Raw genomic sequence first — 27,972 nt, forward strand, 5'->3', positions numbered from 1 at the left:
AAAATCACTTGAGAAGCAGCCTAAGTGGGAACCTCTCTGACTATCTCCCTAAATGCAGAAACTAAATCTCTTTTTATGGCAGGTGCCCTCCCTACTACAAAAGCACTAAAGCTCAATCACACTAAGAAAGAGACAGCCTGGTCACCAGAGAAGCCAGAGCTGAGAAGCCTCTGTAAACAAACCCTTGTGAATTTTATTAATGTACTTCCCTAAGCCGACATTCTACTTAAATTCCTTACTAACTATGTACCCCAAAACCTATGCTCCTTGCCTTGTCAAATCCCCACTAATGTATTGTTTCTTTCTGTAAAGGATATCTAAACAGTCTGTTCCACGTTTCTCAGAGTTATCCTTTTAATTCTCTAGTGTACATGTAATAAAACTTGGGCTTTTCTCCTGTTATTCTGCCTTGTGCCAGTTTTGTTAGTAGCCCAGCCACAACAACTAAAGAAGGGTAGAAGGGAGAATTCCCTCTCCCAGATGAATGTATATTACAAAATGAAAGAAGCCAATCTGAACAGGCGCCATACTGTATGATTCCAACTATACGACATTCTGGGAGAGGCAAAATTTTGGAGACAGTAAAAAGATCAGTAGTTGCCAGGAGTTAGGCGGTTAAGAGGGATGAACAGGAGGAGCACAGAGGATTTTTTAGGGGACTTAAATTATTCTGTATGATACTATAATGGTGAATACATACATTTGTCCAAACTCATAGAATGAAGAACACCAAGAGTGGACCCTGATGTCAACTATGACCTTTGGGTGATGATGTGTCAGTGTAGATCCGTCGGCTGTAACAAATGTGCCCCTCTGGTGGGGGATGCTGACCCAGGGGGAGGTTGTGCGTGTGGCAGGCAAGGCATCTATGGGAAAATCATGTGACTTCCCTCTCAATTTTCCTGTGAACCTAAAACGGCTCTAAGAAATTAATTAAATAAGTAAAAAATAAAATCAGGCACCGATCAGTGTAGTGTGGGATAAATTCAGTGGTGAAAATGAATGCTATGAGAATATTAAAAAAAAAGGATATCTAAATCAGAATCCTGGGGTGGGCACTGGAAGAGGTATTCTTCAAAAACAATGCTAGTAACTTCGCTTCCAATGGAGACAGCCACTTCCCTTTATTCTATTCTGTCCTTCAGTATGGTAACACTACCATGTACGCATTTCAGTCACAGACAATGCTCCACTTGAAAACGCCACTAAAAATTTAATATCCCCATGGCTTTTTCCCTATGTGATGAAAGGTGAAATGGTCCTTTGCACAGGATATAAGTCTCCCATCACCTTTCCTTGTTTATTATATCACAAAAGTACAGCACTCCTAAGTCATAAACTCTATGACACCAGAGAGCTCGCCTGGAGGGACATGACTTTACGGGCAGTAAAGTGTGAGTTACTGCGTTTTTCTAAAGGGGTTCCAGCTGCCACTTCACAGAAATACTGCCCTGCTGAGAATTTTCCCAGGAGCATTCGGGTTTCTATAAACCCTACATGGCAGGCAGTCAAGTCACTTTTTTTTTTTTCTTTTAAACTCAAAACCAAAAAACTGTTTGTAGGGTACAAACTGTTAAGTAGGAAAAAAAGAAAAAAAGTTCTCTGGTTCATGATGCACACTTTTGGTTTCCTGTGGAAATATCTTGTATACTAGAGCAGTGATTTATTCAGTTGCTAATTTTCTAGCAACAGGGCTTCTCCCCCAAAATTCACTGGAGCTCCACGAAGTGATCAGCCCAATACAGAATTTATTTCAGTTCCCACCACAAAAAGTCCAGGGCATATGTGTTATTTCCTGTGTTTCAATTTCTCTCTCCCGAACACTGATGACAACTGTTGATATGCAGATGGATGCGGAGATTATAGAATTTGAACCACGTAAATCCCATGCATAGTTCACCTACTGCCCTATGACGAAACGACAGCAGTAACTTCAACCTGATTCACATACTTTTGTTCAGAGACAAGGAGTTAATGATTTGGATCTGCCAAAGATAATAAAATTTTGCTGTCCTAAAATCGAGTTTATTTAAAATGGGGGTGGAATATCAACCACCGAGGCAACATGTCTCTGAAACATGGCAGGTGCCTGTTAGACAAAGTGATTACCACATGGCACAAGCAACTCCTAACCAGAAAGCAAACAACAAAACAAACAAACAAAGAAACAATGAAAAACACATATTAAGGGCTCTGACAAAAATTCAGAGTACTATATACCTAGTATGGTTTATTAAGCAGCTTCAGTATATGACCAGGGGCAAGTAAGCATTTTATGTGGAAACAATAGCACAGCTTGTAGTTTTGGGCAAGAATAAAACTTCATTAGACACGCAAAAGTGTCCGTGGCTTGTTAAGTCCCTGACTTTTCACCATAATGAATTGTAAGTTCAATGTTTTACATTTTCTTTGCCGTATCTCAAATCATAACAGAGGAAATAAAGATATCTGAGTTCTCTCAGCTATTTAATTTGCATATTTTCCAACGCATGCAACACACACACTGCTAACACGGCAAGCACTGCTAATAATTTGCTAATACATCAAGCAGTAGCAAATCTCCACTTTTATATGGCCTTCTTTTCTAAAAAGTTCTCTCTGTAAACCCTAATTGAGTATTTTCTTTACTTAAAAAAAAAAAAAAAGACTAGATAACTACAAGCTATATTAATAAAAACTTAAAGCAGAAGCAAATCCAGGCCTATGTCAGGTACTTGAAATTCTAACTGTCCTCAGTTCCGACATATCTTCCTAAATTACAGCTGCACAGAGCGGTCACTGAATAAATATATATACCCTGTGCTTCAAAACACACTCTCACCTAAAACCTCATAACACACTGCACATCCCAAGCCCATTAGGGCCTCCCCATGTGGACAATCCTGCATTCCCAGTGTAATATAATGTTAATCCCTCTCCTACTTCAGGAATGCTTTCTATATTTATCACAGTGTGCGTCGCATTTGTGTTAAGTACACATCTGTACCACCTTCCCAGTGAAAATGCATTTTCCTGAAGGGCAGGAAACACAATTTGGCACCCCGTCATCTCTCTTTGGCACCCCATGTTCATTATCTTTGTTTTAAGGCTATCAGAAATCTGCCAACCCTCACCCCCACCCCTGCGGTGATCCAGCCCCCAGCGCTCTGAAGGAGCACTCATTAGTGAGTACTTAACTCTGGAGCTCTGTCCCTACAGCTGATTGGAGCCAGAGGAAAGCAAAGTAAATTGCATTCTTCTCCTCAAGAGTTTTGAGCCAACACATACTAGCTAAATGAGGGGAATACCTTACTGGCAGACAGGAGAAGTCATGGCCAGAGCTGGTGCATATCAGAACTGGTAGATGAAGGGGAACTTGGCATTTGGAAGCAGCAGCTGGTCTAGCGGAGGAGAACAGGGAGATGCACACACAGAGAAGCTAAGATGAGAGAGCCAGGTAGCCCAGACAGAGACAGACAGGCGGGACAGAGGATCAGACAGGAACTGCCTAATTACCTATTACTCCAGGGAGGCGTGGCATGTTCCCTTCAATAAGCCCCTCTTATAAACATAAGTGACTTTGGTAGCTTTATTTTGAATAAAACCCAAGACAAAGGCCCAGCTTAAATGTTGGTTCACTGATACTCCCTCCCTGATCCCTTCAATCTCTGAATTCAAAGCATTTTATCTGACCACTTTTTTCTGATCACGGACTACTTCCTACCTTCTATGACACTTATGTGCCTTCCTGCCTTATCAGAATACACACTCCTTGAAGGCAGAGACAGTATGACTCATTTTTGTGTTCTCTCAACAGTGGCTAACACTGTGATAGCACAATAAGTGCCTGATAAATATTTAATGAATATTTCTGGTTAAGTTCAGAATCCATTACTAGAGGAAAATTCAGTATATATTAATCTCTCAGTGGGTATTATCATCATTGTAGCTCTTAAATAAAAATAATCTAAATAGCACAATATAATAGTTCGATTATACATGAGCTTTTGAGAAAATAAGCATCTCCATGTCTTCCAGTATTTTTCCTCCAAGTTTGATGTGGCAACTTATACAAATAATAGCATCTTATATGGGAGGGAGTAGATTAATGTTAATAAGTACACAGCCGAGAAAGATGCTTAGGAAACATTAGAAGTCAGGCTCTCACTGAGACTAAGAGGGCCCATCCGCCTGGTCCAGATACCTACTCTTCTGGCCATAGAAACAATGCTTTATCTTTAAAGCTAACGTCATCAGTACATAAACTTTTTTTAAAAAGAGAGATGAAACAATTCTAAATATTAACAGCCAAGAGAACAGAAAAGTAGAATTAATCTTAGATCCATACTAGAAGGCTATAGCTAGTAGCCTAAGTGGTTTTGCCCACTATAGAATAATACCTTAAAACTTGGTTACCATCAGAACAGTGTTATTCTAAATTTTAAAAATCTAAAAACTACCCCATCTCTCTCCTCCCACAACTTGGAAATACATTAATCTCAGATAAGATGACATTTCAGTTGTCAAATAACACAAAGCAAGAAAAAACACTGATGATATTAAGAAAGCCAAGAAAATGTAGTTATATATTCAGAAATAGAAAAATATTTAAGACATATGTCATCAGAGTCCTACTGAAATTTCCCCCTACTCCCCAATATAAAGAGCAAATAGGGGAACCCTCAAAGTCTCTTTTGCAAACAAGGGATTAATGCCAAAAGTCTTATTTACACTCAACTAAATTTGAAAAGACCAAGGATATTTCAAGAACACAAAATCGAATGTGGCTAGGAAAACGCTGAAAACAGTTAATGGTCAGGGTAACAGGAACTATTACTAATTCAGAAAATAATGTGCCTACGGTTCTTTCTAATCTTTCAACTTTTGAAATCAATTTTTAAGTAAATTCTGAAGCATATGTCTTTTTGAAAAATTATATATAACACAATTATATAGTGTTACTAAAAGGGCATTTTAAGCATAAGTCAGAAGCCAATAAATAACATTCATTTTAGTCAATTTACAGCTCTGCAAATGAGATGAGCAACACATCTGCACAGAAATGATGAGGCCTGACGGAGGCAAGATAAAGAACTTGCCTTCCCGACTTATCCACAAACAAGAGTGACTAGATTAGACAATTACTGAAGATGAGTGATAGGTACATGGGGCATTCAGTATACGATGCTTTCTACTTTATATATGCTTGAAATTTCGAATTAAAAGTAAAAAACTAGCCCGGCGTTGTCTCTAAATTTACACTGCGTGCAAAAAAAATACAACACAAAAATAAAAACAAACCAAGATGCATGATTGCAGCTGGCACTTATAAACGTATACATAAAATGAAGACTCGAAGACTCTATAGCAAAACGGTATAGAGGTGGCCTAATCATGGGATATTTTCATCCGAAAGCTTTTACATACCAATATCTTTTTTTCAGAAAACATAGCCAAGAGGAGAATAAGGAAAGCATATAATAATGAGGGTTTACTGTATGCTGGAGTAATTGCAAATGTTTTAGGTGTAGCAAGTCATGCAGTCTTCTATCAGTTAGCAATTGCTGCATTTCACAGAAAATGGAGACTGAAGGAGCTAGAATATAGAGAAAGTAGATGCCACTTCTGAGTACAAGGGACTTATATCAATTACAACTTTTAAACGACTTATACTTCAGTATATAAACCAAAAAAAGAGTATGTTCTAGACAACACGTTTCTGTTTCTGAATTAAAATGACAAATTTTCTCCCTTAAAATTTTCTCTACTACGAAGAAAAATTCTATCAAACTGTTTTCCACATAAATCCTTTTAATAGTCAGGGATATCGAAAACGGAGTAACTAATTTAATTGAGAAAGAGAACGAGAAAACGACCAAAAACGTCCTCTGCTTACAATTTCATCAGCACGCAGCTGACGAAACGCTACTGCAATAATGGGAACATGAGCGGGGCTGTCTATGCTGGCACAACCACAGCCTTCTGGGAAAGCAAGGGATGCGAAATGCTGCAGGGCATTTGCTTGTTTCCCAATAATTTGGCCCAAGTCCACTTCTCACACTGTGTATAAATATAATGTTATATATATATATTTATACTCAGAGTTGGGAAATACTGTCCGAGAACCTTGCTCGATGTCAGTCTTACCCCAAAGTGCTGAATTGTAAAAACAAATTGGGGGTAGGACGCCCACCAAAATAAATAGAACAGGACATAAATGTGAAAACACAAATAGATGTGCACACATATAACCTAGATTCTCCTTCTCTGTCAATTTATGGCCAAGTTTCTTAATGGTAAAATATCCAAACTCTACAATTTTTTTCTAAGTATACCTCGACAAAGCAAAAAAGAAAAAAGGAAACACGCTACAGGGAAAAAAATTTTAACAAGTAAAATGTCAAATATAAAAGTCTATAGTAGTACTTCAAATATGTAATAATTGAGTATGCATTTAGGAACGAAATAGACAATAACAAGGAGAAATGCCGAATCAAACATTAATTTGATTAAATGATAATTGTATGAAAAAAATCCAAATTGATTTCATCTCTTAACTCTAAATTCTATGATTTGTGCAAGCAGTGCCTATATTTATACAGGGCATTAATGCACAAAATATATTACATTCTCATTTATACATAGCCAGGTACCTTGATTCGAAAATTGTTTCACCTAATAGGAAATTTAGGATCTCTCCCCAAACCACAATGTATATGTGCCTGTAATTTGTGAGTCAATTTTAAACCTACAAAGGTGGACTGCACACATAGCAAAATCATAATGGCCAAGAAAGTGTCCCACAGCGTCTGCCACAGCACTGTGTGTCCAATATACCCTCCAAGTTGGTTAGATTAAAAGGATCACATGCATTGTTTGTTCCTAAAATTAAGTTTAATTCCATATTACTGTGGAATGAAAACAACAAGGCTGAGAACCAATTCCTGTCTGGAAATGCCACGTTCGGTTACATATTTTAGAGTAGAAAGTTGGGCAAAGGAAATGGCTTTGTCTGGCTCCTCGAACAGGCTGTTTTTGTTTTGTTCAGGCGCTGATGTGCTTTGTTCGGTGATCCTGTTAATTCATAGACAGAACAACTGTTCATTTACAGCAAGAAAGTTAAAAAAACAGAAAACACACTGTTCTCCGTGGAAAAGAAAATGCTTAGGAAAAGGCTAATGTACCCATTATCCAGTAGAGGAGATGATACACTAAGGCACACTCACCTGTCTAACTTTCCCAGCTGGAAATCTGCCAGTGCTCGGGGCTTAACCTGTCCAAAGCTCCCTCCAGAGACGTGCTCTGCAGTGTGAGTTAGCAAGAGCCACCGACACCTGCTCCAAGTCCCTACCTCACACCAGGTGCTCTGAATGTTAGGGATACAAAGGGCAGCAGGGGCTGTGTTTTCAGTTCTCTTCTTGAAAGAGGAGAAAGAAAGGTGCTGGGACTCATACAATTTCTCATTTAATGTGACTATATTTAACTTTTGCAATACACACCTGTGTGTTGCTATCGTAAGGGGAGATGCGCTAAGATTGGTGAGGCAGCTCTCCTGGGTTGCTCAGGTGTCAGAGCAAAGGCTGGATTTGAATTCCGCCTTCACCGCATTTGACCCCGAAGGCTCCCTTATCACAGCATCTTGCACACAATGAGGCAGATAAGCTGCATGATCTTGCACATCCCTTTTCACACTAACATCTTGAGATCTGAATTCCTTTCTCTCCCCAATCCAATCTCCCCTTGGATAGGGGCTAATACTTCTAAAAGTCTCTTGCCCAGAAAACAATCTCATGGCTCTTTCTTATCTCCAAAATCAGACTCTAAATACCCAGATTTACAATCAAGACACTCTACTTTACAGCCTCATTCCACCTTTTCATTTTTCTAAATTCTCTTTTCGATTCATCAAATTGTATATTTATATCAGCTTCTTATGAGCTAAGAGTGGTGTGTCACCACCACTCAGCGACACATGACACAAAAGCCTCTCCTGAACACACTCATAAATATCTGCTAAATTTGCTTGAATCAAGTTTGGGAAGGAACAAGATTCTTTAGCTGAAAAATCAAAATACACTTCCAATTTTTTTTTCTCCCATCCCAAAGACTTTGGTTTGTTTTGTTTTGTTTTGTTTTTAAATTTCATTCATGAGGACAAAAAAATCTAAAAATTCTCATTTTTGTTCTTAGGCTTTAATGTTTCAAGAGGAATATTATCCTAGTTTTATTCTATTTATATTTATAAAGCTCCTGATTCCTTAGGCCAATGCTTGAGTATTATAACAGTTCATTAAGGCAAATGGCCACTTTAGGCTGTTAAATGATGAATAATTTACATAGTTACTTTCAAGTTGTTTCTGTGATGGCAGCACTTTCTGTATCTAGTATAGAACGGAGGAAAGAAACTGTTTTCTATTAAAAGACCACAGAGGAAAATAATAATTGAGGGAATGTCTATTGTGGTCATCTATGATTGCACAAAAACTAACCCAAAACTTAGTGGCTTCAGACCATAAACATTTATTTCACACAGTTATGCTGGCTTAGGAATCTGGAAGTAGCTTAGCTCAGGGATCCTGACTCTCACCAGGGTGCATTGAAGATGTCAGCCATGGTCACATAAAGGCTTGACTAGGTCACAGGATCCACTCTCAAGTGCCTGTCGAGCTAGTGCTGGCTGCTGGCAGGAGGCTTCAGTCCTCACCACATGCACATCTCCACAATGCTCTCTGAGTGTCCTCAAGGCCTGGCGGCTGGCTTCCGCCATGGTAAAAGTAGGCAAGGTAGAAGTCACATGCCTTTTATGACCTAGACTCAAAACTCACAAACACCCTCTCTGTAATATCTTACTGGTTAGACACGTCGGCCCTGCACAATGTGAAAGGAGAACACATGTGGGCATCAGTATGGGGCAGGAATCATTGGGAGCCATCTGGAAAGCTAGCTACTGCGTTATCATTTAGAATTTCTCACAGTGCTGTGGGTTGACCGGGCAATTCTTCTGCACATGGTGCTGTCAGCTAGAGAACTGCAAGGAAGGCTGCAAGGTCCAACCTGGCCTTGCCTACGTGGCTGGTGCGGGCAGCTGGCTGAGAGCTCAGGTAGGCTAGTGACTGAGCCTCCGTGCTCTTCCACCTGGACTTCGCCACATGCCTGCCTTCCCAGAGCACAACGGAGAAACATCTTTGCCTTCTTAAGGCTCAGACCCAGGACTGAACCAGTGTCATCTCCACTCCATTCTACCGGTTGGTTAAAGCAAGTCTCAAGTCCAACCAAGATTCCAGGGAGGGTGTACCTCCTGGAAAGCATAATTCATCAACAACCAACAATGGAACGTATTATAACAGTGTCAAATAAAGAATAATTTTCATTATTCTTTATTTGCTTAATGCATTTAGAAAGCAAACTTAGTAATTATTAATATATTTAACTGAGTATTAAAAGTCACGTATATGTTTGTCACTCTACTATTGAGTGCACATCACAGCACTCGAACCAGGTAAAAAGAAACTGAGGGCAAATCTGGACACTGGGCCAACATTCCTCAACTCTTGTCTGAAAATCTCTTCAGAATTCCAATATGGAAAGAAACAGTCCCAGCAAAAGGAAACCACAAACTCCATTTGAGGGGAGGCTCTCTCAGTGTAGAGGGAGGCAGAGCCTTGCTAATACTGCTCCAACCCCCAGGCCAATAATATAAGCTGTCCACAAGCAGTCAGTAAATGAATGACTACTAGCTCAAATAAAATCCTTTGTAAGGCATGAGATCCAGAAACAGTTATTCTCAGTAACACCTTGGATCTATAATCCCTTTGCCCGCAGAAACCATGGTAAGTCCTAGTCTTAGCTCAGGCATTCTTAACAAATTACCATAAACTGGATAGCTTTAACAACAGAAATTTATTTTCTCACAGTCCTGGAACATGGAAGTCTGAGATCTGGGTGCCAGCATGGTCAGGTTCTGGTGAGGGCTCTATTCCTATCTTGGAGACCGCTGACTTCTCTCCAAGACCTGACCTTACCCCACTGAATGAGCAGGGAGAGAGATTAAACTCTCTGCAAGCTCTCCTGTGTCTCCTCTTACAAGGACGCTAATCCCATCATGAGGGGCCCACCTTCATGACCTCATCTAACCCTAACTACCTCCCAAAGGCCCCACCTCCACATAGCATCGCATTGGAGGTTACAGCTTCAATATATGAATGTGGGGTGGGGGTGGCACAAGCATGCAATCCATAGCAGTCCTCAATACATATTTGATGAAGGAATGAAAGAAAATCCTCAAATGGTGCTGACCATGCTAATAAAGGAAAAATACAAAGAAAGGCAAATATTTGAATGATGCCTGGGCAGAAGCATTAACTATTATGACTGGAAAGAGGAAGGACTATATGGGCATTTAGAATTTGGAGGATTGCGATAAAATGCAGATTAAACAAATCATTGATTTAAACCATAAGTTTCAAGCTATCTTCCCCATTAGATGTTACAAGGGCTTATAACCAGGAATAAAGGTAAAAGACTCAATTTTTACTTTTTCTTCCTAATTTTGCCCTTGAACCACAATAGGACAGAAGAAATCAGGGGGCAAAAATGACAATATTCATAATGAAAACAAACAAAACCAACAGCCAGAAATACAAACAGAGAAGAACATTAGACTACAAAGAAGACAGACTAGATAATTCATCAAAATAATAATATCTGACACATCATATTTAAGCTAAGCATCAGCGGATACAATGTGCAGCTTATATGAGGCAATCCTTTGAAAAAACAAATTTAACAAGTGAGTTACAATGGTTAGCAAAAGGTCAAAATGAGGTCACGGTCATGAGTTCGGTTGGTTTCTTCCTGTCCCAGGTCCACAGATTGCTAACAGCTGCCCCTCTCAGCCAGCTGTCTCTAAAACATCTGTGCTTTCGTCACAAGAGGGACTGAGTGAGCACAAAGAGAAAAAAATTATTCACCACTATTAGGAGAAAAATAATCAGCAAATGAGTAACACTGTAAATGGAAACTAATAGTAATAGCTTCTGCATGTTTTAAAAAAAAGGATTTGCAGAATGATAGATGACAGAATGCAGTGGATAAATATCTTCATGGTGCTAAACAAAAATGCTCATCAACCTGAAATTCTATACCTAATTAAGCCACTGTTCAATAAGAACAGCTACTTCTGGAAATAAGGTGACAGACATCCAAATAAATAAAAGGAGAGATCAAGATAAATAATATAGGAAGAGAGATGCTTTGGTTAAAGAATTGGCTGTAAACAACGAATCCACTTAAAGACGGAACTTAGAACAAAGGGAATTATGCCAAGAGAACAGATTGTAATGTTACAATATTGAATATATAAAAGTGGGAGCATTTGAGACCTTGCTTCCTGGCAATGGTAGTCAGTATGGCTCAAATAAACACACGTTTGGATGTAAAAAAAAAAAAAGAAAAAAAATACAAAAGTAATATAACTTAAGAAACCTGTGAGGAGGTAGAAAAATCACGAATATTATTTCCTGTAGCTTTCTTAGCAAAAAAAAATCAATCAATACTGTCTAAAACAAAAACATGAAGTTAAAAAACAAAAGAATAAAGGAAAATAGACATTTTCCACAATACAAAAATATTCAATCCTACAAACGGAAATTATTCATTATTTCGGATTATAAAGGAAAAATATCAGAATGCCTACAAAGTAGGAAGTGGCAGGAAGACCCTAAACTATCAATAAGGAATGTTTTAGGTAGTTTAGGATCACCATTCAATAGAAAATAGCAAATGCTGTTTAAAAATTCTGAGTAAACATCTCTTCCTGCCTCCATACTTTCCTCAAAGCCAGTTAAATGCAGGATGCACTACAAATTCCCTCAGCTACATATTCTCCAACCTATAAAACCTTTCCAATCCACAGTGTGTTTCTAAGCCCTGTGTTGGACGGTGGTTATATTTCTATTTTGCCCCATGTCACTTTTATCCCTTTTTTGTCAAGAGCCCCTCTCTTCATACCATGTTGCTCAGGTCTGGCCATCGAACAGGCCACACACCCATATGGCCATCGCAGGCTAGTGCCAGTTCTGAGTCCTTGTGCCCAAGGTAGATGTGTGACCAAAAGCAGGGCCACCCAGAATACCTCCTTGGAATTACAAAGTGCACTGGCAGAATGAACTTGGGAAGCCAAACTGGGACAATATACTCCTGGAGCTACTGGCTGCCACCTTTCCTGGCCTCCGAGAGAAAGCTCATCTTCGCAGGAGAAAGTGAGGCGAACATAAAGGATCGGCAGAAATGAGAGAGACCCTAATAGAGAAATTCCAGGCAGCACAGAATCTCAATTCCAAAATTTGAAGACCCAGTTTCTGGATGCCTTTTTAAAAATTCTGTAAGCTACCCTCACTCCAAGATCCTTCTCATCTGTGGGAGCAAATATTCTCCCTGTGTAAGATGTTGAGTGGGATTCCATCACCTGGCAACAGAAACTGGCTAATTAACCCACCTTTACTACTTCCTCATCTTTTCTTCTAAGACTCAGCCAATCACTTATCCACCCCATGCATACCTGAGCCTAGTTTTCTTATAATTGACATCTACCCTTCCCAGTTTAGCTTAAACGTCCTTTAGCTTAAGTTCCTTCCCTTTAAAAAAAAACAAAGACACAACAATAAACAAAGCCTTTCCCTTTTCCTTGACTTGCCCTCAAGCAATTGGCCTCCAGTCTACCCTCAGAGAATCCACAGACTTCTTCACCATCCATTCTTATCATTCTTCCTGTAACCTACTGCAATCTGACTTCTATTCCATTTAAACTGCTATCCCAAAGATCAACTATGGCCTTTTCTTTGCCAACTTAGAAGAATGTTTTGTTATATAAAAAAAAAAAAAAAAAATTGTCCAAAACTTAGAAATGGGAGAAAGGGATTACTGGTTGTCCTAGCAATGAAAAATGCAGGTATTGTCTTCCAGAGCCTGGGAGAGGTAGCGGAATGTTACCACAGAATGTGTTCTTCTGATCTTTCAGGCTACCGCTAAGCTATTTTATGACTCTGTAGGGGCAGATATTGTAGAAACAGAGAGCAATGCAAGTGTTTTCTGCCCCATGCAATACAAAGCAAACAACTCCTATTCATAGCTACATAGATAATAAAGTTTGTTGGGAAAAGAATGTAAATCTCTCCAAGTCAAACTGGACTAGTTATAACATCTTACAAGTTACCTCATTAATTAATGGATTGAGTAAAATCTTTCATGTGTGTTCATTTTGCAAGAGTCATGATTTTGCCTTGTCAAAAGCTATACTTCAGCTACTTTCAGTGTGCATCACACTTGAATTCTCATCACCTCCCACACGGAGAAATCAGCCTGGCTTGACTTCCAGCACGTAACATTTCCTAGTTCTGATCCTAAGTCTCTGGCCACTGCTCCTCCTCCGATAGCAGTCTCCTTGTTCCTCTTAAATGTTGCAATTCCCCAAGGTTCTTTCTCAGAATTCTTCTCCAAAGGCATCATGAGGATAAAAGGCCAGGTAGCTGGCACTTTTGTTAATGTTCAATAAAAGTTAGTTGGTAGTAGCATCATCACCACTGTCACCATGTGCCATCATTACATCGTCAGTTTTTACATGGCTAAAAGTATCTTACAAGCCTTTCTCTCCCTTCAGACCCTCTTTTAGGAAAAGGCCCTGTGTTCTACTCATCACTGCATCCTTAGCACCCAGGGATATATATGTTTCAGGAAGAAAGAAGCATTAGGCTCTAGGAAGGTATTCACATAATCAGCTTGAATTAAAATATTTTTAATTAAAGATGTATTAAAAAAGGACTCATGCAAACAGGACTCCCAGCCACCAGCAAAGTTCTGGTGTGAGATGGGGGAGAGGGGCACTCTTCACCTTCCCTCTCCCACTTGTCTGATCATAGGATCTTAGACTAAAATATAGCCCAGGCTCACTGGTGGCATGAGGTAGAGGGGCAAAGATGCACTGTTTAAGGGAAATAAAATTTAATTTTACAATGCCTATATAATTTTAAATTCCATAGCAGTCACATTAAAAGTAAAAAGAAACAGGTGAAATTCATTTTAACATACATATTTACAATTTAGTAACATACATGACCTTTATAATAGTACATTTTACATCAAAATATTATTTCAGTATAAAATCAATAAAAATTGTGACACTTTACATTCTTTTTTCATGTTAATCTTTGAAATATGATATCTTACACTTACAGCACACATCAGTTTGTATTATCCACATTTCAAGTTCTCAATGGCCACATGTGGCTAGCAGTTACTGTACTAGACAGCACAGGAATAGAGGATCCTGCAGGGTAAGCCCTGATGGAAATGAGAGACTAGATATGGGGACTGAGTGACAAAGCAAGAGGGTGGGTGACTTTTTGAAATGCAAATCTATAGTCATTCCGGGTCTTTGAAAAAAATAAATAAGTACCTTTCAATAACTTCCTGTTGTTATGGAATAAATACCAAATTCATTGACAGGGTTCATAAGTCCTGATACTCTGGGCCTTTCTTACTTCTCCAGTCTAATGGTTGTCTAATCCATCTGAACACCCTGGCCTGTGTGCATCTTTCTACAAGACTTCTGCGGGTGATAAGCCGGGAAGAGGCAGATAATACCAGAATTGAAAGACAAAGGAGAAACAACCTCCCTCCTAACCCATAGCCACCAGCAATATGGCAAAGTCAGGGACAGAGAAGAACCTCTCTGTGGCTTAGCCCTGAGACAACTAGACTAAAACAGGAAGTGAAGTGTACCAAGGCATTGGTGGGCTCCCTAAGTGCAGTGGGAGTCAGGGTCAAGAAGGATAATTTTTATAGGGTCATCATGCAAATGCAAAAACATTAGGCTTTTCCAGAGTAAAACAAAGAGAGGAAGAACTTGGATGCAAAATCTGACACACACATCAAAAGAGACATTTTACAGAAACAGGTGATGTGGTCAAGGTCATTAACTAAATTTGAGTTCTAGCCCTTTTAAAAGTATTTTTTACTTAACATTCAGAATGCATAATCTGTATGTATATCCAGAAAAGTGAAATGGTATCAAAAAGCATGCATATGATTTCAATTTATCAAACTCATAATTTATTTATAAAATTGTACTAAAGGAACTCTTCAGTAGAATGCGAATATTATTTCTAAAGAGTATAATTTAGAAATGTCATAAATGGGCAAAAGTGAATTATTAAAACTTATTTAATAAATAAGCAGGCAGAGTATTTTTTAAAAGATAGTAAATATCATTTAAATAGTAGTGATTTCTACTTAAGTATAGAGAATTATCTTTTCACATCAGATTCATACTCCTTCGAGGTGAAAATCACTTGATATGTATGTAATATATATTTTGACAATGTAGATGCTTTTTTGTTTCTCAAAATCTAAAAGTTAATATTTAGAGATTGTCCTTTCTTAGTGAGCTACCAAAAAAAATTATATATACATATGTGTGTGGATGTGTTTATAAATAATCCATTACACACTCATTTTGGATCCAAGAAAGCTAAAGGAAATTTTCTAGTACATAAAAGATTATAATTAAAAAAAAATGTTGCCAGCCTATCTTTCATTTTATGGAAAGTAAAGAATTTTGCTTTTCCAAAATGCATAAGACTAATTCCTTTAAATGTTCTTAAAACACAAATAGCCACATGTCCTAGAACAAGTATCTAGTGAGTGAAGGAGAAAATGCCTGAGACTCCAGTTATTTTGAACTGAATTAATAAGGAAAGAACCCCCTGTACAATAACAGCAGGAAACTAGAAAAAATGATGAAGTTTTTTATGAATGAAGGGGGCATGATTTCCAGCATATAAAAGTCAAAAAAGCAAAGTGCAGAACAGTGCTTATAGAAAAAATATTGTCTTTGCAAGAAGGATAAATAAGGAACAATGAAAATGTTTATGAACAGAGGATGGGTGGTGAGGCTTCTGAGTATAACTTTTTAGAGTTTCAACGTTTTCACAAGTAAACATTGCACATTTTCAAAAAGTAAAATAAGGAGAGGAAAACTTGAACTGAATACAAACAGAAATCATTGGACTAAAATATATCAAATTGGTAACATAAACAGGAAAAAACTTAATTCTAGTCACTTTTAAACACAATATTTTGTCTGTAAAGCCATAGCGGAAAATATTCTAAAGATAAAAGGAAGTGTCAAGATATTTTCTATTTTACTCAGTTGGTTTATTTATGGTCGTAATATGATATAATTTAAAAAAACCATTTATTCATACAGTAAAGCGAGTAAATATGTTAATGGTACAGTGAATCACTAGGGAAAAAAGATTTTCACTGCAAGATAAAATACAAATATGTAAATAGTTAAAAAAAATAAATAAATAAAAGCATGTTATCCAACGTGGACCACTGGCCGGGGCTTACCTCCTGGCAGTATTGCAGGATGCCCTCCTTGGTGCCAATGCAGGTTTTGGTCCCTGATGGATCTGACTCCCACTTGCCATTCTGTACATTCATGTGCATGTTCAGTTTGCCACAGAACATGGCAACCTGGGGTTCCGCAAGCAGGCCAGCATTGCCATCAGTGGGCACCTGAAAAAGTAAGTTTCAGTTAGTTACAGAAATCCACAGTTCCAGGGTAGAGGTTGGAGGAAGAGCTGTAAAGAGGAATACAGATGCAGACGGCAATATTAAAAAATAGTTCTATTGTTGCTAATTCTCAATTATGACTTAGCCTTGCCTTCAGCATTCCTTTAAGTATTAGGTATGCTACGCACATGTCCAACCACCTATAATAATGCTTTTTTTAAACGCCGAAATGGAGACATTAGCAATATTGAGAGGAATGTAGTCATTGAAAAGCTTATACATTTCCCCACAGCAGATTTTATGGTGCCTACCAAAAGGTTTTGACAATAAATAAGATGTTTTTCTGAGATACATATCATCACTCTGGAGGAAACCGCATTCTCATAATAACCTCCAACTCACTCACTCAAAGAACAAGCCCAAGTTCAGCGTAATGACCAGGTCTGGGGGTCATGCTGTCTGTCACCTCCTAGAGCTGAGGAGGTATTAATATGCGTTACTAGTTAGCAAGTGACTACATTATAATTTTTGAACAGAAAAACCACTGTAAAATTTTCCATGCCCAAATGTGACTGAATACGTTGGCCGTGCATTGGTTATCCCCAGAACATTTCCTGGTTATCACTCTCTCAACTCTTGAGAGTATTATAAGGGCGCTGGTTTCCCATCTTCCCAGTCGCACTGCAAGGAGGCCAGCAGAGGGGAGCGCCCATCTGCTGTGCAGTAAGCTCTCAACTGGTCTTAGCTAGTCCTGCTGCAGGCAACACACCATGTCACAAAAATAACGTGGAAAAGGGTTCCCTTCTGTATCTCCAAGCGCTTCTACACGCAAGCATTGCCTTCATGTAATTATTTTTAAAAGGAAAAACACGGAAGTTCCGTAATATCTATATTACCTCCCTTCATAGGTTCTGATCATTGCAAAAAGGAAAAAAATGAGCAAGGGATGTAAACTAAATTCCCAGGAGTAAATGTTATTCGAAACCGAGGAATCGACAGACACGTCAAGCAAAATAATTCCTCCCTTGTTAAATCCAGCTGCCGAGGACGCCAAGAGGAGTTAACTCCCAACAGAAGTCATTCCGCAGAGAACTGGGTGACTCTATGATAACCTCTATCATTTTTTAAAAAATTGCTCACAGGAGGAAAAAATAAAAACACTGAAATCACACTGAGATTTAAGTTAAAGAAACAGCTTCCTGCCATTTTTTCCCGCAGAAATGTAAAAATAGATCGAACATCTGTCCATTCTAGTCATCTTCATGTGTGTTTGGTCCAATCACAACAGAGGACTTACGTCCTTAAAAAAAAAAAAAAATCTTGCACTGAATCCAGCTGAGACCTGTCACAGACCTGAGTGCAAACCCTTGGCAAAATCTTTAAAATCCTGTTTCAGGTAACATTTTCTACATTTCTAGTCCTACTCTGTACGGCATATTTAATTAACAAAATTCTGCCTCTATGCTGCCAGATGAGGCTACAGTATCAGATCGTCAGCAGCAATTGCTGGGACCCTTCAACTCTACAGTTTGGTTCCCTTGCCGCATCCTACAATTTCCAAGGCAGAAATTGAGGCTTATTTTCCAACCAGAGGGTACGTAAAACATTAATATTATGTATATGTAATATATTTATTTATAAATAGGAATATGAGTCATGCCCTCAAGGAATTTATAATCCAGCAATGGAATCACCATTGAAATCCTAATAGTACTTTATCCTGCTCAAACTCATTCCTGTCTCAGAGAATTCCAGTCTTGGCAGAATCTGGGTACCTTCTCTCTAACTCAATAGAGAGATTAATGATCTTTTACCACAGCTGGTATTATTTTGTTGAATGAATTGCCCTATGAGTCATGCCCTCAAGGAATTTATAATCCAGCAATGGAATCACCATTGAAATCCTAATAGTACTTTATCCTGCTCAAACTCATTCCTGTCTCAGAGAATTCCAGTCTTGGCAGAATCTGGGTACCTTCTCTCTAACTCAATAGAGAGATTAATGATCTTTTACCACAGCTGGTATTATTTTGTTGAATGAATTGCCCCCTCTCTACCTCAAAATTTCTCTACTTCAGACTCCATAATCTATCCACTAGTTTCTACCTCTTTGTCAATACAAATGCCCTTCATTCAACACCCTCCCCTCAAGGAACACTTAAGTGCCAATTTCTCTCTCTGTGGTGGCTGGCCTTCACGGAGGCCCCCAATGATGCCTGCCTTGTTTTCACACTCTCATCGGTGCCATCCCACAATGCATCAGGGTCTGTCGGTGCAACAAACAGAATGAGGCAAAAATAACGTGTGATTTCGGAAGCAAGGTCGTCAAAGGCACCACAGCTTCTCCCTTGCTCTCCAGGATCACTCGCTGTGTGGGAGGTCAGCTGCCACGCTGCAAGGACAATGGAGTATCCCTGCGGAGAGGCCCACATGATGAGAAGTCAAGGTCTGTCTACAGCACTGTGAGTGACCTTGGAAACCTCCTACAACTTCAGTCATGCCCTCATATGACTTCGGGGCAAGCTGACATGACTGAAACCTGGAGAGAGACCTAGAGCCAAAACCACTCAGGAGACACTCCCAAATTCCTGATCCACAGAAACTGAGATAACACATGTTTGTTGTTTTACACCATTAAGTTTAGGGTAACCTGTTAACACAGCAATGAATACCGAGTATGCTACTCCTTATCTCCAGCACCATAACACATCCACAAATAACCTCTGATCTCCTCTTGAAGAAAAATGGACAAAAAAACACTTTCCTCCATTCTATTTCACCTCTGGAACCGGAAGTCAGCAAATTTTTTTCTGCAAAGGGCTAGATAGTAAATATTTTAGGTTTTGTGAGGCATACAGTCTCTGCTGTAACAATGCAAAAGCAGCCTGAGACATATGCAAAATGGGTGTGGCCATTTTTACAATAAATTGCTAACAAAACAGGCAGTAGTCTGGATTTGGCCAGTGGGCCAGTTCGCTGATCCCTGTTGTGGAATCGTCTTCCAGGTTCTTTCAATTAAATCGGCTGGTGATTTTAACAATCCTTGTCACCACCTTCTAACCTGCTTCTTACACCCCCTGAAAAGTGATCTCCATTCCCACACACACTCAAACTGCTTTCTCAAAGGTTACATATGACTTCCCTTCTGAGAAACCAAATAGGATTTTTCTTCACTACCTGTCATTTTTCAAATTCTTGGCTATACATAAACTCTTTTTTTGGCTGTCTGTTCCCTTGGCTTCGGTCCCAGTGAACTGACCTGGCTCTCCTTACTTAGCTCTGATTATCCATCACTATGCTAACTAACATTCCTCCAATCCACAGCATAGGGCAGTCCTAAAGATTGGGCCATAACTTGTCTTTCATCCATTTCAAAAAGTCTTGGTGTTCTCACTCTTTGGACTCCTTCGCTACAGAGGGCAACCTGTTACAACAATAACAATAAAAAATGGCAGCAGCTAACGTTTCTTCATCCAGTAAGTGTGAGTATATAACATATACTAGGCACTGACGTACTTTTGAGGACAAAACAATAAAACAAGCCAAGTCCTTGGCCTTGATGATGGTGATGATCAACCATCCCAGTTTCTCTGGGAATGGGGGGGTCTCCAGGAGGTGAGCCTTTTAGTGCTAAAGCCAGGAAAACCCTGCCCGGCTTGGACAACTGGTCACCCTACCTGACATACACATTAAATAAATACCTCTTCAATTTTTTCCTGCCTAACTTCTAACTTCTTTCTGTTTCTTCCATTCCTTTGTCATCTTTCCTTCTCCTTGACTTTATAGTTTTTGGATGCCATCTGTTTGCATGTTTGTATATGCTGACTACCAAATGGTAATCCTTGTCATATCTCTTCAAATGAAATGAATATGGCCCTATCATATTACTAGAGGACATCTTTAATTGCTTGGTACTATCTTCATTTTTGCCTATGGGAATTAAGGCTAGAAAATATATACTTCAGTTCCTTTTGGGTTTTCAACAAGCTGAGCTCTAATATTAACTTTAAAAAATAAATGGATAGAGGGTAGTAATGATCATTACCATGCCCTATCTTCTGAAAGTGGAGATTGTTTAATAGTTCAAACTTTGATTACTCAAAAATTAGGGCAAATTATTACACTAGAAATTTTAAAAATCGGCTGTATGTATACATCTCTTACATTTGACATTACCAGAGACCCTTTACGAATAAATACTTAAATCACAAAAACACATTTATCAGGCAAAAATTCTTTCCCAAACCAAATACTGAGTGTATAGAAGAAGATCAGAGCAATTTTCTAGCAGATACCAACTGAACCAGAAGCTCTTCTACGCTTACAGAAGGCTACCTTCTGTAAGCAAAGAATTCCATGCTTTAAGTAACATAACCCTGCTGTTCATTAAAACAAGACAAGTAACCCACAGGATCCTCACCTAACCCATTTAAGGAATAAAGCCTGGCTGCTGGGAGCAGTCCACTCTTTGGCATTCAGCCACAAGAAAACCATCACCAGCCAAGGTGATCATACAGGAGATAATACTTAGCCATCCAAGGGCCCAACAGGTTTACTCAAATCTCTTTTTCTAAATGAAGCATCAAAGAAATGGCTTAATATAGTATACACAAGGTCCTAGTCACTCTTAAAAGTGAAATCTTTGAGTCTTAGAGTAAGTTATTTGCTGCCAGTGAAAATGCATACTCTATCAGTCATCTTGAAGATAATTATTTCTAACTTTCGAAAAGCATTTCTCTTTTTAATGGAAAAGAAATACAAAAGCTTTAGTAGATGGGAAATATAACCACTTCAATAACTATTACAATTTAATTTTGTTTTCATCTTAACATTATCAAAGGTAACTTAAGGTTACTTTGCAGAAATCCAAGACAACACCTAAAAGCTTGGATCCCCGGTATAACTGACCAATTGTAGTCCATGCATTTCTGAGAGACTGAAGATGAAGATAATTCTTGTAAACTGAATGACTTTCCACTGACATCATGAGACTAGAGATGCTTTCCCATGGGAAAACAATGACAATGAACAAAATAACTGCCTAAAAACAATGAAGCCTCAAAATCAAAAGGCTATTTACAGAATGCTCTAAATTACACATGTAACTATCACACCTAAAATTGCTGCAAATGTTTTAAAAATGATCTTTTGCTACCAGAAAGATATTTTAAGGTCACAATATATAGAGTACTGAAGTGAAAATGGACTTCCCAAAATCGGCCAAAAATTGTCTTTGAAAGGACTGAAGGGGAAATTAAAATAAACAAATATGAACATATACACCTAATCTGGGCCAATCTACATAGAAGAACCAGGAAACCTATAGCTAGAATAGCTGCAATTTACAAGTGCAAAACCAGGTTCCCTGCTGTCTTTCAAACTGGGTGTTCCTGCCCCCCACCCGCCAAATTTCTCTCTTTCTCTCTTTATTATCATCAAGGAGATCAAAATTCCTTATAGAGCAGGCTTGGCAGCATTCCTCCCCCCACAGTCCCAACCAAAAGGGAAAGCGAACAAGGAGCTCTCTGTTGCCCTAGCTGCAAAGTCTCGCTTGGCAAGGAGAAGGTACAGATCCATAGCTCAGTTACATCGTGGATTTATGGAATTTTAAGGTTTGTAGCTAGCGAAAACCATCTGGTGTCTGCATTTAAACAGATTTCTCACTGGTCTGTATAGCCAGCCTCATATAGTGGAGAATTTGCTACTTTTTAAACAGTGCACAGTTTCCTCGGGCAGATTCGTGTACAGCATCTTTTAAAAAACACAGTGATACTATTTCTATCACATCCGTGGTTTTCTCCCATAAATACAGTTTTCCCTTAACCAGAGCATAATTCAATTATACCCCACAAAAATGCTTTCAAATTTAATTTTAAAACAAACTTCCATTTTCGATGTAATTAACTCTTTTCTAGAATCACAATTTGGAGATGTGAGAGTAAACCCCTTTCAAGAGGAAAGTAAGCATCACTTAATGCTTAACATAAATTTTCATTCTGCAAAGGAAAAGACTATCTGTACAGTTTTCCTTTAAATGCCAAAAAGAAAAAAAAAATCTTAAGCAGAACCAGAACATCTGCAATTGCCCATTTTTATTTCTAACAGGGGAGAACTAAAATTAAAATTAGAATCACAGAACTGGAAGAATCTGTAAAATCATCCATCCCAACTCTAAGGAGAGGCAAAAGGCTCCGGCAAGGATTTGTACAAGGCCACAGAATTATGAAGTGGCATCAAGAGTTTTATTGACGTGCCCAGGCTGACTCTCAAATTAAAACAGAAAACTGCAATTTTCCAAGGTTTTGCCCTTGTGTGTGTGTGTGTGTGTGTGTGTGTCTGTGTGTCTGTCTGTCTGTGTGTCTGTGTGTCTGTGTGTCTGTGTGTGTGCGTGCATGTATCTGCAGTGAGAAAAAATGGAGAAGCTAGTCAAGGCACACAGAAAAATGAAATGCAGTTACCGAAACTGCACACGGCTTCAATTTTCCTGTGTGCAGAGCAGGCCATGTTCACCGCATCCACTATTTGCTGAACAACTATTTCAGAGCTCAAATTTCAGGCTAGAAATGATTTGCCACAAAAATCAGTAAAGAGAGGAAGAATTCCTTTCAGAGAACTAATCCATATATTTCACTCCTTGAAATTTGACATTCTTTGGGGGGCACTGTTGACCCGGATACAAATGACAAGTCATCGCTCTTCGATGAATATATGGCCTCTGTTGCCAGAGATAAAGTTAACTCTCACAGGGGGACCCACATGGAGGCTGCGCCAGTGGCCAGGCCCACATTGCAAATCTAAACCTAAGTCAGCCTGCACTCAAGGGAAAGACCCGTCAAGAAAAGCTGACATAACAGAAAAATCACAATTCTTAAACTTAGCTTTTAACCAGCTCACCTTACCCTAGAAAACAGGACTTGTTAGCCATATAGGAAAAACCGTGACCTTCTAGCCAACACGCCTGTTTTCACATTGTGTCTCCTACAGCTGTGTAAAACTCACCCTTTCCCAAAATCCCTCGGAGCAATGCTCTGCTGCTTGTGAGGCACTGTATTCCCCCGCAACCCGTGGACTGTTTACTCCTGACTAAAAGAATAACTCATTGCTAAATTATTTTAGTTTTGTCATTTGATAATATCAAGCTTTTCTTTCTGCTCAAAGGGTAGATATTCTAAAATGGACCTCAAACTCCTTCCATCTCATGAGACTGGTAAAAATATTCTTGCTGCTACTGCCCAGCAAGAAATCAAAAGAGTTCTTGCAATAGTGTTATTCAAGGCCCATAAAATTAATCATCAGCATTTAAAGCATGAATTTTAGGCAGGCCCAAGAAAGAGCGATGTCCACTGTTAGAATAGATACAAACCTGGAATTTTTAAAAAAAGAGCCTCATAGATGGCAACCAAACTATTTGCCTAAAAAATAGTTTTCGATCCAATTAATGTCCATTTACTCCTAAACAGTAATGTTCTATATTTTAACTGTTACATACTATATGTATTATAGATACTATACCATGTATAATTATGTCTAATGTGCTCTTATGTTGGGGACAAATCCTTTTCCATGTCATTAATGTAGAAATGCTTTATCTTTTTAATTTTGCCTTTATTTGTAAATTTTACATGTTTTATATAGCCACCATACAAAAACATACAATATCACAACATTTACACTATTTTGACTTTCCCGATATTGTTATATCTCAACAGCCCTGACCTTGTGAACATAGACATAGAAAAAAGTTAAGGGCAAAAATCGAAGAGTCTGCTTAGATCTTTCTCTTCATGGTCTCATTTGACTCTGAGAAGAACCACAATAAGGTATATCCACATCTATTTAGATAATCAAAAAGGCTCAAAACATGCCTAATCTGTGAATCCAAAGCCCATGCTTGCTTTCTTCATAATAGACCAGTTAGCAATCCAGCTACTAGTTTTCATGCTTCCTTATTTTTAAATCTGGAATATTATTTTCAAATAACTTTCCCCCCTATGATAGTAAGATTTTGTAGTTCTTTGTAACTGGCTTTAAATAAATACACACACACACACACACACACACACACACACACACACACACACACATTTTAGTGCAAATACAAGGGGATGCAAATCTACAGTTTAAATGTGTAACCTGCAATTCTTAAATATAAATCACTAGATGTTAACATCTAGTAACTTTTGGTAGCTTCCTCTCTAACAAATCTCCCCTGAAATGCAAATACAAAACTTTCTCCTAAATTAGTTCCTTCCTTAAATAGTAGGGGTCCAGAACCCCCAGCATTCCAACTGTCACTGCACATTTGTCACCCGTTATCTTATTTAATCTGTATTTTCTAATTTTTCAACAGTGAGCATATATCTACTTGTATATGCCTAATACAGAATTACAGTATAGTATATAGTGGTAGTGCTAACAGCAGCGACACACACACACACGCACACACACAGTTTACTGGTAGAGATCAATTAGAGCAAATCTCAAATGACAATGCTTTCCTAAAATCTCATTCTAGAGTTACTGTGTTTAAGTCATGTTACTAACAAGCTGGAGGACTTGCAAACTGGGCTCCTCAGAAATGTTAGTTTGAATGGCCTTCATTGTAAAGAAATTTGACGATACAAATTAGCAATTTTCCACTATAATTTCCACTAATTCTGACAGCTAGGGCAGATTAGCATGCAACACATAATGCAACACAGAAAAATCAAATTCTGTTACTTCTCTATTTTAGATACAAGAGATATTCTACATATGTTCGATTTCTGAAGTTCTATTGTTTCCTATTATATCTGGCCAAGTTGAGCCAAGATCAGCTGACCCACAGGCCTTGAGCTATAATAAATAGTTATTATCTTAAGCCACTGAATTTTGGGGTGGGTTGTAGCTTTGCAGCATTATTTTAGCAAGAGAAACTAGTACAGGCATGTATGTGATAGGAATAACTAATAGTAAGTGATAGAATCAGGGCTGAAAATTATTTCAGAAGGTAGAAACTTCTTCAAATTTTATTTTTTAAGTATATACAAGATTCTGTACTTTTTTTGAAATAATTTTTTGAAGTAGTACAAGACAGGAAAGGCACAACTGGGCAGTAGTTCCATAAGAAAAAGTCCTAAAGGTTTTAAGAAATAAAAATAAATGAAAAAAAGGAAAGATAATGCACTCTTACACTTTATAAATAGGGAGCCCCAGATGATCATGGGAAATCTTGCTGTGTCAAATTACATCTACAATGATGGAGAATTCACATGTTTAGATAAACACTAGAAAACTGAAGAAAGATTACCTTGGAGGGAAACAATTTATCAGGACAAATTTTATCAAATTTTAATTTTACTAAATCAAAATTATAAATTCTTCCCCCCCTCTCCCCGCTCCTTCTTTCTCTTTCTCTCTCTCTCAGCTTCAACAACAGGAATTCATTCCTTGCTGTTCTGAAGGTCAGAAGTCCAAGTTCAAGCAGGGTTGGGTTTTTCTCAGGGCTTCCCTCCTTGGCTAATAAATCTCTATCTTTTTTCAAATTTTATCAAATTTAAGAAAATAAGGGTAAAAGACAACATCTGAAGGAAAATCCCAAGGAAAAACCTTAAACAGAAACAACAGCGATGGAGACTAGTTGTGAAGGAGCCTCATATCTCACCAATGAGCTGCTTAACTAAATGGATAACCATCTATCTATCCTGGTTTCAGAAGCGGTCGCTCATGGGAAGTTAGATGAGGTCAACAGCTTTCAAAAGTTTTTAAGCAGTGGGACCTTGTGCTCAACTAAAATTCCGTGAAACTCTCACAGCTGGGCACTTTCCCCATGTCAGTTGGTGAAGCACTGGTCTCCCGGAAAATTGATTTTTCTGTCTTTTCTATTGTTCACCTAAGGACCATAGTCCCATTCATGCTCAAAAACCTCTGCTCCCTTCTGCATTCTTACAGAGCTCCCCGCATTCTGAAATACTCTCCTCCCTTAAACGTAGTGTAAGGCAATTACTACACCGTTGAGCACTCTGGACCTGTACTGTCTCACGGGGGAGCACTGGCCATATGCGCTTCTTAGAGCTTGAAGTCTAGCTGGTTCATGCAAGGAACTACCATTTTTCATTTAATTTAATTGTAATTATTGTAAATTTAAATTTAAAAACGAATTACTCAATTCTATTTGAAAAACTTTAAGCTTGTTTAAAACAACTTGAGTAAATCTACTATTGTGAGTGTAATTTTATGACCTCTAAAGATCAGATGTTTCCCGTGAAAATTTAGTGACCCAATTGAGATTGTGATGACTTAGTATGAAAGATATGTTGTAAAATACCCTATTAATAATTTTATATGTCAAAATGATTATCACTGGGTTAAATAAAAATATATCACTAAAATTATGTCCAATTATTTATCTTTACTTTTTTAATGTAGCTCCTAGAAATTTTTTAAAAATAATTTATCAATTTATTTTTCAAGGTGCTCCTGTTGATTTTAAAACTCTACTCTGTCATCTTGCCTGGATGTTCCTAGAAAAATTTTAACTATGTATGTGGCTTACAATATATTTCTACCAAACAGTGCTGCCCTAAACACGGCAGACTGAACGAAGCCAGTACAAAATTTACGACACAACAATAAACTTTGTTCATATCAACATTATTACCCATTTGTCTTTTACCGATCTTATTGTACACATGTCACTACCTCTTAGTCTTTTTTATAAACCCTTGGAAAGTCAGGACTTCAATTAGTTCAGGTGGCACAGACTAACACATTTATATCCAAAAACAGGTTAAATATTTGATGTTTCATGTATTACACGAGGTAGGGATCAAATGAAGAAAATGGCTCATCTATGGCACATGAGCCATACTCTCTTGGTTTCAACTCCTAAAACTAGAGACAAAGCATGCTCCAAACACATGCACTGACACTTTTAAGACGATAGCAATCAATTATTGCTGTCTAAATCTGACTGATATCGTGGGCTTTTTTTCTTCCTTTTTTCACACACCTGTAAATGATAAACGACTTGTTTAAACGCACGAGTTATTTTATTAAATGTATTTTGTTTCTTTTCTATATGTTTTTAAAAGGAAATACCTGAAATTTGAAAAGTCTAATGCTATCAGATAGACCATGCATGCTGCTGTTCTGAGTTTACGTGTGGCTGTGTGAATACAAAATCTTATTCTAATTACATTTCTCCCAGCAAAGGACATGCACAGTCTATCACCAAGCACTCTAGCTACTACCATTATGGTCCTCCATGCAGTATGTACTTGCTGAAATGCAGGGAACACAAGCAGTGAAGGTCCCTGCCAGACACAGCCCTTGCCCAGCCCGCTCTAGGAAGTAGATCCACGTGCAGGGAATAGGGTGGCGTGAGAAATGGGGACACACAGCGTTCTCGGCTGTTGCTGAGTCAAGCACTTCAGTCAT

At 38.3% G+C, this 27,972-nt stretch overlaps 1 protein-coding gene across 7 annotated transcripts in view; it reads right to left on the reverse strand.

Annotated features, from left to right (window-relative positions):
• Positions 1 to 27,972, reverse strand: part of APP (amyloid beta precursor protein) — a 239,864-nt gene that overhangs the window by 173,117 nt on the left and 38,775 nt on the right. For all 7 annotated transcript variants that reach the window (XM_015586511.2, XM_015586510.2, XM_015586509.2 and 4 more), the window contains exon 2: positions 16,390 to 16,557. In XM_015586511.2, the coding sequence (XP_015441997.1) occupies positions 16,390 to 16,557 (168 nt within the window). The remainder of the gene's footprint in view (positions 1 to 16,389; positions 16,558 to 27,972) is intronic.

The sequence above is a fragment of the Pteropus alecto genome, unplaced genomic scaffold (assembly GCF_000325575.1).
Source record: "Pteropus alecto unplaced genomic scaffold, ASM32557v1 scaffold81, whole genome shotgun sequence".
Classification (NCBI taxonomy): domain Eukaryota; kingdom Metazoa; phylum Chordata; class Mammalia; order Chiroptera; family Pteropodidae; genus Pteropus; species Pteropus alecto.